Below are 11,743 nucleotides of genomic sequence, written 5' to 3' on the forward strand. Positions count from 1 at the left end.
GCTTCTGAAGTTGCTGTGGCAACTAACCCAACTGCTACCTTTGCATCTTCATCAGCTTCCTCTTTATCAGATCCAGATTCACTTCCCAAATCATCCCAGGTTGCCATTAAACTCTGCTTGATCTGCTTCTTGAATTTACTTGGTTTGACGTTGAATTCTTTGACTTGTCCTTTGACTTCTCCTTCTAAAGATCAGGGCATTCAACAATAAAGTGTCCAGGCTTCTTACAATTGAAGCAACCCTTCTGATCTTCTTTCCTTGAGCTTCTAGAGTTACTCCTTCTGGCTAGAAACTTTCTGTTCTTCTTGGCCAGATACTGAAGTCTGTTGGAGAGCATGGCCATTTCAGCAGCATCTGGTTCAGAATCTGAACTTGATTTTTCATCCTCTTCAGATTCAACCACTTTGAGAGCTCTTGATGACTTGCCTTTGGATGGAAGAGCTATTTATTTACTCTTCTTAGTAGACTCATGTTCATTAAGACTTAACTCATGAACTTTGAGAGAACTAACAAGATCTTCGACACTTAAAGTGTTTAAATCTTTAGCTTCCTCAATGGCAGTCACCTTTGGTCTCCATCTTGCAGGCAAGCTTCTGAGTATCTTGCTCACATGGTCAGAAGCAACATAGCTCTTCTTTAGAATTTGTAGCCCAGAGACTAAGGTTTGAAACCTTGAGTACATCTCCTCAATAGTTTCATAATCTTTCATCTTGAATAACTCGTACTGATGTACAAGCATGAGAGCTTTAGCTTCTTTGACCTTCTTGCTGCCTTCGTAGTTAGAACAAAGAGAAGTAAACATAGCTTTAGCAGTGGATTTGTCACTCATCTTCATGTACTCTACTTTGGGTATGGCAGTGACAAGAGCTCCTCTGATAATGTGATGCTTCTTGTAGAGTTTCTTCAACTCAGGAGTATGTTTCTTTCTATCCACAGCAGCTCCTTCTTCATCAAGGTCTAAGCCACTAACACCAACTTCTAGAATATCCCATAGTTCTTCATCTAAGCTCATGATATAACTATAGAAGTTGGTTTTCCACCAAGAAAATTCTTTAGCATCTCCGTTGAACTTTGGAATCTTTCCAACACTGGATTTCTTGTCAACATTGTAATCATATGCAACACTTTTGTTGTTGTTGCCAGATCCAATTCCAGAAACAGATTCGTCAGACATGTTTTTCTCTGATCTTGGACTGTTACACTGTTAGGTCTTATCAATAGAACCAAAGCTCTAGATACCAATTGAAGGTGAGAAAAACACAAGAAGGGGGGTTGAATTGTTTTTGGAAAATTCTTCGTTTCTCCTAAAAACTGAACACACTTGTCAGAAGCTAAGTGAAACAGCTTCTGAAGTGGTAAACAGAATCTAAATGCAGCGGAATAAAACAGAGAGAGAGAAGAAGAACGACACAAAGCAATTATACTGGTTCCTTCCACAATACGGAAGTAGTCCAGTCCCCCTTGCACTTCCAAGGAGATTTCACCAAGAGTAATATCTGATTACAATTGCTCAAGCACACCTGCAAGAGACTTCATTTGCTCAAGCACACTTTGCAAGAGTCTTCCTATGCTCAAGAACACAATCAAGAGACTTCCCTGCTCAAGCACAACTGCAAGAGACTTCTAATTAAACAAAATTACACAGAAAATTGTTTAAGGTTGAACACTTGATATACAATTAGAGGTGCTCACAATACAAATCAGATACAGACTCAATAACTAAGGAATTTCTAAGATGAAACTTTGAGACACAGAAATTCTAAGTGAATGCAGAACAATTTCAGCAGAGGTTTGGCACTTGTAAGAATGTTGTGAGTCTTTCGTTCAGCATTACCAAATCTCTAAGTCTTCACTCCTTTATATAGAGGTGTGAAAGAGACGTTGTGAAATTGCCAGCACATCAAAGAGTCGTTGTTGAAGCTTGATCTTTCACCAATGATCTTTTGCCTGATTTGGTTGTTGTCCTATGAAGAACCAATTTGAAATCCATTCCTATTGTGAAGGAACATCTTTGCAGGCAAGCTGTTATTCTGGAGCTGTTTTCTTGTCCTGTAGCGTGGACACAAAATAGAGTAGTGGAGAAGGTGGTTGTACAGTTCGTACAAAGTACAAAGTCAACGCTTTTTGAAGATAAGGTTCTAATGCCTTCAAATCTTCACCAAAATGACCGTTGCAACCATCCACTAGTCTTCTGTAGTGTTTTCGAATCCAATAGACAACTTTTAAAGTGTTGATCTTTGAATCTTCAGCTTGTGGTGATAATCAGCTTCTGATGAGCTTCAGCTTCTGAAGAAGTCGCTTCTGAACTATCTGCTTCTGATGACTATTCGCTTCTGAAGGCTATCCGCTTCTGTTGACCTTCAACTTCTGATGACCTTCAGCTTTTGATGACTTTCAGCTTCTGATGATCTTCAGCTTCTGATGACGTCATCATTCTTCAGTAGCACTTATGACTTCAGATGCACTTCATTTCAGATGCTTTCAAGCTTCCTTTTAGTCCATAACTCTCTATTTGTTCTTCAGAACCTTTATATGATGTAAATTTTTAACTATGGTCTTGTACACTTGAACAAATATTAGTTAGTCCAATTTACAATTTTTAATACCTTGTTATCATCAAAACTCTTTAAGGTTCATTGTTAAACACATTTTGTTCCAACAGTAGACCTGATCATAATCATGTTCAATGTTTTGTTTGCTTTTTTTTTTTTTGGTGGTGGTCAGGGTTCGAACCCCAGACCTTGCATATATTATGCATTATCCATATCAACTGAGCTAAGCTCACGAGGACAATGTTTTGTTTGCTTTAACAATTGATTCATAATTATTGAACATACTTTATGAAATCTGCTATATTTAAGACCTAATTTTCATCATTAAAAACACAAACAGTTTTTGAAAATAAATCAAACAAGCCCTTGAAATCTTTTATGAGTAATAATTTACCTTCTTTTTTTAATCAATAGTTTTGACCGTGTATATCAAAGGTAAGAATATTTTTTTTTAAGAAATATCAAAAGTAAGAATTATAATGATTTCTCTAGGCTTAAAAAGAGAAATAAAATATCTACGCAATAGAAAAATAAAAATGAAATAAAAGTCATTGATGAGGTTACCATAAATTGCTAAAGCCCTGCCCATAAATTAAGAATGTTTTTGGTGGCTAACCAACCATTTACAAAACTCCACAGAAATATCAAACCTAAGAATCACAAGATGTTAGGAAAGATGTCAAAATATCTTTTTGTGCCTGTAATGGTTTTATGCATGCTAATGGCAACATTACATGCAAGCCAAATCGATGATATCTCATGCTCTTCTGAATCTATTCCAGGAGTGTTTATGGCATTGTTTCCATGTCTGCCATTTTTGAACGGTTCTCTCCCAACAACACCATCTAGTGATTGTTGTGTCGGAGCAACTAATTTGTTCCAAAAGGCCAACACCACCTATCTTCGGAGATATCTCTGTCAATGTATCAAAAATATTTTTTCGACAGGACTTCCATTGGTTTCAGAGAGAGCTAAACAATTTCCTCAACTTTGTCACATTAGTGTGCAAGTTCCAATTGATCCTAAAATTGATTGTAACTCGTAAGTTTGTCTAAGCTCTTTTTCTTACTAACATATTTTGTTTTTCTCTATTATATATTCTAATTATTTTGTTTTATTATGTATATATAGGATCCCATGATTTATGCAATAGGGTCAGATCATGAAGAAAGCTTAAATAACTACATCGAAGAAATTTTGTTTTTGATTGTACTGCAATGAAGATGAAGAATATATCAATAAAGAATGTAAAAGATTGTCCCAACTTTTAAAGTTGATTTACGTTTTATGATATTCATTAATGGAAAATATCGTCATATATCTTTATTATCAGTTTTACCGTTAAAATAATATTTATTATCAACTTTAGGTGTTTCCAATTTCTAGTGTTTAATGTATTTTGGTGAGTAGGAAATAGTGTTATTTCCATAAACAAATTATACAAAAAAAGTCCTCAATAAAATGATTGCAACCTTTGTTAATTCGGAAAAAAAAAAATTTAATTGTTAGTGAAAAGAGTAATGCTAACAACACACATTTTTCAATACATTCTCTTTAATTCGTTAAAATTGAGATATTTCAATGTGATTTGGTAGAACTCATGTAAATTTTAACAAATCAAAGATTGTGTTGAAAAGTGTGTTGATAGCATTGTGGTGAAGTGAAGAATGGCGAGTTCAACCACAATGGTAATTTTTTAGTACCAAAAAAAAAAAAAAAAACACAACGGTATTTTTTTTATTTTTTTTAAAGGAACCACAATGGGATTCTTAAATAGCATAGATGGATGGATCCTTAAATATTTCAGAGGGAAAGACATTAATATTTTTTTTTTTTGAAATAAAGACGTTTATAGCATTTCATTAATAATAACGTTTTCAATACAACGAGTAATATGATAATAAATGATGGGACTAGCTAATAATGTGGCTGCCCCTGCTAGAATGTGAGCCACCTCATTTGCTTGTCGCCTGCTGAACTCAACCTTGGAGTTTGTAAAATAAGATGTGAACAACCGTCGGCAATCCGATAAAATATGACCACTCTCCGTAACATCTACCCGATTCTGATTAAAAGCATCAGTTATGGTTTTAGAGTCAGAGCAATTCCACAGAATCAAAGGACATGTCGCTTAACCATTCTAAAGCTTTATACAACGCCAGAGCTTCCCCCACCGCAACTGGACACTTCGGGGAGATAGGTATTGTTTGCGCCAAAATAAAAGTGCCATCCTCATCTTGGAGAAAAATACCAATACCCGTCTTATTGAATTGATCAGAGAATGCTGCATCGACAGTTACACTTAACTCTACCTCGCGTCGGTGGCTGCCAACGATACATTCCTGTGCTAGAACTGTTCGCACCTGCTACTGTAGTGCTGATAGTAACAGAATTTCTGCCTTGCTTCGTGTTTCCTGTCAAAACTGAGCTGCTGTTAACAAAATTTCTTCCCTGCGGGTTTCGTAAAGCTGAGGGGAAAATGTTAGCCAACTGCCAGTCTTCCAACATCCGAACAGCACGTACCACAACCTGAGAGCCACCGTTTCTGAAATGTCTTGCCACAACTTAAGGTTACGGTGCTTCCAAATATCCAAATGGTAACCGCAAATCGCTGTGCATCAGCAGTAGATAAATCTTGTAACAGCTGGAAGACAGTTTCGCTCATTGAATTCGTATGAAGCATGGCCCTGTTGATACAGTTCCACATACCGCTATGCTGCCAGACCTGCACAGCAAAGGAGCAGTCGAAGAACACATGATTTGAATCTTCGTATAACCCGTCACACGAAACACAATTCATCGGACAGTTCACCCCTTTATCTTGGAGTCTGACACGTGTAGGAAGAAAATCTCGACAAATACGCCAACATAAGTGCTTAACCTTCGGGGGACACTTCAGACGCCAAATACCATTCCAATAACCTGTCCGTTGAAGATGTGACGTATCCACTAAGTCTGCAACACACAACCGGTAAGCACTCTTGACCGAGTACAAACTATTCTTTTCTGCCTTCCATATTAACTTATCCTCCTGCACTTGATCTATAAGAGGTGTACCCAATATCAATGAAGCAATGTCAGGACTAAAGACCTGCCCAACAACATCAATTTTCCAAAACTTCGGATGCTGATTAAGAAGGCTACTAACTGCAAAATTCTGCACCAAATGAGCCCCCAAGATATTGTTTTCGATCTTGTTCCCTTCAGCTAGCCACGGTTCATTAAGAATAGAAATAGACTCTCCGGATCCTATGCACCAACGAGCTCCCCCGCGCACAATAAACCGAGCTTTCAAAATGCTTCGCCAAACGTAACTTGGGTTATGTCCCAAACTAGCATTCAAGTAGTTATGATTGGGAAAGTAACGAGCTTTGAATATACGGGCCACAAGAGAATTCGGATCAGTCATAAACTTCCAGCCTTGCTTGCCTAACATAGCCAAGTTGAAAGCTGTTAAGTCTTTAAATCCCATACCACCGTGTACCTTGTGCATAGAGAGTTTCTCCCAAGACAGCCGATGAATGCCTCTGTTAGAACCTCCTCCAGCTCCCCACCAAAAGGAATTCATCATTTTCTCGATGGTAAATATGAGAGTGGTAGGTAAAAGAAATGAGTAAATAGGCAAAAACCCCCCCGAAATTGTAACTTTCGTCAAAAACCCCCCTGATTTTTATGAAACTTCAAAAACACCCCTGAAATTGTCAAACGTTAGTCAATTACCCCCCTCCGTCTGTTTTGGCTGTTAACCTCTATGACGTGGCAGTTAATGGTTCAAATTATCATTTGGCAGAAGAATTGAAGTGTGTTTTTGTGTTGATGAGCTTGTTGGTTTGGATTGTGTTGAGAAGTATATGCCATATAGGGTAGGAATGCAGTTTGGAATTGATCAAGGTGTTCCTCCTAGTGAGTTCACTGTTCTGAATCCAAGTGACATGGGAAATTTTAGCTTTTATGTTCCTACAAGATGTTACAAGCCTTGTGTGTCATTGGAATATCACAATTGGTGGAAGAAATTAAAGGCGGATGATTCTGATTTGTTGATTGATAAAAATTGTATGTTAGATGTAGTTATGATTGCAAAGCAATATTGTGAAGAAGAAGAAGAATAAAATCATGCATCAACTGGTTCTATTGAAAGTAGTTTAAAAACAAAATCATCAATCAATGAAGAAAGCAACGAGAAAAGATTATGCATGCACCATTTTGGGGACTTCTTCTCATCATAAGACTATAAATATTGATTATTACCTGAAGTAGTTTCTTTTTTGTTGCTTTTTGGACAAAAGATTGGAACATGAATGGCCAAACAAGTTTATACTTTACAGTATTTAATTTAAGGACTTTATTTGTATGTAAACTTGTATATCCCCTATTCTGATAACTCAAAGGAGCTTAGCTGTTACAAATTCAACAATTTAGAGTGTAATTTGTACATTAAATTTAAGGGGGATATTTGCACATAAGTTTTAAATTTGAGGGGGGTATTTGCTACATAAGTTTTAAATTTGAGGGGGTATTTGCATATAAGTGTTAAATTTGAGGGGGGTATTTGCCTATTTTTATAATCACATACATTTTAGACAAAAAAAAAAGCAAAAAAAATATACAAAAAAAAGCAACAAAAAAAAAAAAGACAATTACCCCCCCCCCCCCCCTGTGACGTGGCAATGTTCAGTCCACATGGAAGTGCTACGTGTGTAGTTAACCGCCACGTCATAGGGTTAACAGCCAAAACAAACGGAGGGGGGGTAATTGACTAACTTTTAACAATTTCAGGGGGGTTTTTGAAGTTTCTTAAAAATCAGGGGGTTTTTTGATGAAAGTTACAATTTCAGTGGGGTTTTTGCCTATTTACTATAAAAGAAATATACTCATGACATACGACGGAATTGCTTGCAACACAGACTTAATCATCACCTCGCGTCCAGCTTTTGAAAGACTTTTACTACTAAATGAATTTATTTTATGCCAAACACGGTCTTTGATATAAGCGAAAACAACATTTCTATCTCTACCAACCATAGAAGGAAGCCCAAGGTATTTACCTGTACCTAACACTGCTTGAACACCCATAATATTAGTAATCGCAGTTTTTGAAGCAACCGGAACAATACGACTGTAATAAATTTCGGACTTGGGAAGGCTAATAGTTTGTCCTGAAGCCGGCTCATGTGTTGTAAGAATATCTTTCATCACACGGGCCTGGCGTTCCTCTGCTTTGAAAAATAAGAAACAGTCATCTGCGAAGAGCAAATGAGTAACAGGTGGAGCTCCTCGACAAATGGAGGTACCTCCGAGGTCTCCTCTCCCTACAACCCGTTCAATAATTCTAGAAAGACCTTCTGCACAAATAATAAAAAGGTAGAGGGAAAGGGGATCTCCTTGTCTCAGATCCCGACCAGGGATGATAGGGCCTACCGCTTCGTTGTTCACTAAAACTGAGTAATATACTGTTTCAATACACATGCTAATCCAATGTATCCACTTGTCACTGAAACCCAATTTTTGCATAACCCCTTTCAAATAGTCCCACTCCATTCTGTCATAAGCTTTACTTATGTCAAGCTTCAAAGCCACACAACCATTCTTGCGACTTGTATTTGTTTTCATATAATGAATAACTTCAATTGCTACCATAGCATTATCAAGAATTGACCGTCCGGGAACAAAAGCCGACTGACTGTCTGAGATACACTTAGGAAGCACAACTTTCAATCTATTAGCCAAAACTTTCGCAATCAACTTGTAGAGAACATTGCACAAAGCAATAGGTCTCCAGTCTTTCATGGTTGTTTGAACGGTACCCTTAGGAATCAGGGCTATATTAGTGGAATTCAGAGAAGCGGGGAACTGTCCTGACTCCAACCAAACACAACAATCTTTGACAATATCGTCACTGCACATATTCCAGAAATGTTCGTAAAAACCGGGGTTGAAACTGTCTGGCCCTGCACATTTGTCTGGGTGCATAGAGAAAATAGCTTCGCGAAATTCATCCTTCGTAAAAGGGGCTGTGAGCTGCGCATTCTCCTCATTAGTAATGGATTCTGGAATGACACTCAAAACCGGTTCTAAAACAGTGTTCTTTTTTTGGAAGAGATCCAAAAAATAGTTTTTTGCCACCGCACACATACCATCAATTTCTGTAAATTTAATCCCTTGATCATCCTCGAGAGAGAGAGAGAGAGAGAGAGAGAGAGAGAGAATACGATTCACATTTTTCCGTGCAGTGGCTGAAGCGTGAAAAAATTTGGTATTGCGATCTCCGTCTTTGTACCAAAAGGTTTTAGCCCGTTGTCGCCAATACGCATCATCTTGTGTAAGGAGCCTTTGCATTTTCTTTCTCAACTCCAGCAGCTGATCTTGGTTTTCACCTAGATGATTATTGCGAGCATGCTCCAGCTGTTTCTTGCATTCTCCTATATCCTTCCTGACCGTGTTACAATGAGTTCGACTCCAAGAAATTAAGTCCCCTGCGCATTTGTTCAGCCTCTCAGTCACTGAATATTCATTGTTTGATAACCAACTATCACGCATTAAATCATTCAAGCCTGCTTCGAGTTTCCATGCATTCTCAAAGCGAAACCCTCGCTGTGACCTTTGATGATGGACAACAGGTTGACAATTAAGCAAAATAGGATAATAGTCGGAAGCCGGAGCCACAAGATTTTTGAGGCTTGCACTGGGAAAGTTATGAAACCAAGCAGTATTCACTAAGGCTCTATCTAATCTTTCTTCAACCGCCCTTGGGGTGCCCAAGCTCTTAAACCAAGTGAAGGGATATCCTTCCATTGGAACATCAGATACTCCGCAGTCAATAACGGCCTGCCTAAATCCATTAATAAGCCAGCTTGAGCGCATCGTGCGACTGCGCTTTTCACTAGCATCCATAATGTCGTTAAAGTCTCCAAAAATGCACCAAGGTAAGGCATATTGATTGGATAATAACCGCAAAAAGTCCCAAGAGGCACGACGACGTCCCCCGTTGGGGTAACCGTAATAATCAGTAAGTCGCCAATGACCCTTTTCATTATCAACAATTTCGACTGTTATATGATTGTGAGAATAATCAATTAGTTGACAATTAATAGATGACTGGCAAAAGAGAGCAAGCCCACCACTACGACCGACACGATCAACAGAAACACAATTAGAAAAGCCAAGAACATTACGAAACTCCTCTATAATGTTTCTTTTGGCAAGTGTCTCATTTAAGAAGAGGATTACCAGCTTATAAAACCGAACAAGGTATTTTAAATTTGGAATTGCGCTCGGGCTGCCCAAACCACGACAATTCCAGGATGTCAAACTCATTTTCCGCGGCAGGCCTGACTGTCAGGACCCGCCGTTACAATTTGATTACGGGAGGAAGCACCCATACTGCAAGGTTGGGGACACAACAACAAACAAGAACGACAATAAAGAGATTATCTAGGCAAGGTTAAGAAGCTCAGAGGAAATAAAACACATATGTATGCAAAACTAGGTTTAGAGTTTTTTGTATGATAATCGGATTAACCATAAGGCTGACTATAAAAAGTCATCGCAAAAAGCATCTAGATCTTCTAGCAGAAGTCAGATGAATCACAGACACTCACAGGGGTTTTGGATTCCTGGTTTTGGAGAAGGAAGCGAAACCCTAGGAGAGAAAAACTGGGTCTTAACATAGTCTCCATGTTAGAGCTATGTAATTAAGTGTAATATTCAATAACAGACATTAATATTATTATCCTTTTTTTTATCGGAGTATTATTATCGTTGTATATTAACTTTTTGTCAAAAATAATGTATATATTTACATTATTATAATTGTCAAAAAAAATTTACATTATTATAAAAAAATGTTTTGTGGATATAATTATACATCATGAGGATATGATTAAATTTTTTACTTGTTTTTTCAACTATTGTATTTTTGTTTGAAATTCATAGAATAGGTCTGCTAAAAATACTTATGAACAAGGAAAATTTCCAAAGAATTTTGCTCTCCAGCCAGCACATTTTCCTCGCACCCTGCAGCCATGCCAAATTTACCCTTGCGCAAGTTAATTAACGCAAGTGTAATACTATGTGTTAGTTAAGTAACGTTGCGTGAATTAAGATGCGCAAGTGTAAAACTATGCGTTAGTTAACTAACGCATAGTCACGTATAGTATAAAACACTATGTGAGTTAACTCACGCAATGTATTACACTTGCGCGAGTTAACTCACGCACTACTGATATATCAGTACTGCATTAAATGCTGTACTGATGTGCATTGAATGCGGTTTGGGTCCAAACCTTAATATGCTCGTAATTGAACCTACTTACGCCAGTTTAACAATATTATGGGATAATATGACACAATCGATCAAAATTACACTAAAACATCGTTTTTTTAACAATCACATAATCACACATAACGATCCAAACGGTCCTAATTACACAAATTCGCCGGTAATGACCCGTAATCATTTAAACACACTTAATGACACGTAAATGATTGAAATTACACAAATTTGTCCATAAATTTATAAAATTACATAATCTCACATAAACGGTCAAACATTACACTATTAAACTTAAATAATGATTATACTTCAACGGATCGGACAAAAAGATACAAAGTGTTATTCTCAACCATTACCCTAAACATGAAATCAACGTCGCTATCATCTTTGAGAAGTTATGGATAATACACGGTCTTCCAGAAGTCCTCTTCCTTATCCTCCCCCAAGTCTAGGCCTGACACATTTACTATCACATCACGTGTTCTATGATTTGAACCAATATGGATAAAGAAGTCGTCAAGCTTTGCCTTCAACTCGTCCAACTTGTCGGTGGGGTTTACAGTGAACCAAGCCCTCTTTTTCACATCTACATAACGGACTTCATGTTTAACCGGATCTTGTGTATCTTCAGACATGTTTCACCTCACAAACTTCACAAAAATATAATGAAAAACAAATATGAGATAAATGAGATAAAATAAATAGTTGAATAATTAGAGACAAAGTAAGTAATGCAAGCAATAATTGGTGTGACATAACCGGCCACCAAAAAAATAATTCATTTCATTTAATATATATAATATTAGTTACATATTGGCCACAAATATCCAAATTACATAACCGGCCACCAAAAAATATGTCGGGGTGTAATACCACCAAAAAATAGGACGAACACCGACCGACCTATAACTGTCCTAAC

General features: G+C 37.4%; 1 protein-coding gene across 1 annotated transcript; it reads left to right on the forward strand.

Annotated features, from left to right (window-relative positions):
- Positions 1 to 3,194: 3,194 nt before the first annotated feature.
- Positions 3,195 to 3,597, forward strand: LOC146937729 (non-specific lipid-transfer protein 1-like). The gene has a single exon (XM_085757791.1). The coding sequence runs from the start codon at positions 3,217 to 3,219 to the stop codon at positions 3,595 to 3,597; it is 381 nt and encodes a 126-aa protein (XP_085613917.1). The 5' UTR covers positions 3,195 to 3,216.
- Positions 3,598 to 11,743: the final 8,146 nt, after the last annotated feature.

Source organism: Medicago sativa, chromosome 3, assembly GCF_051527215.1.
Source record: "Medicago sativa cultivar Bolivia chromosome 3, Bolivia_mono, whole genome shotgun sequence".
NCBI classification, from domain to species: Eukaryota; Viridiplantae; Streptophyta; class Magnoliopsida; order Fabales; family Fabaceae; genus Medicago; species Medicago sativa.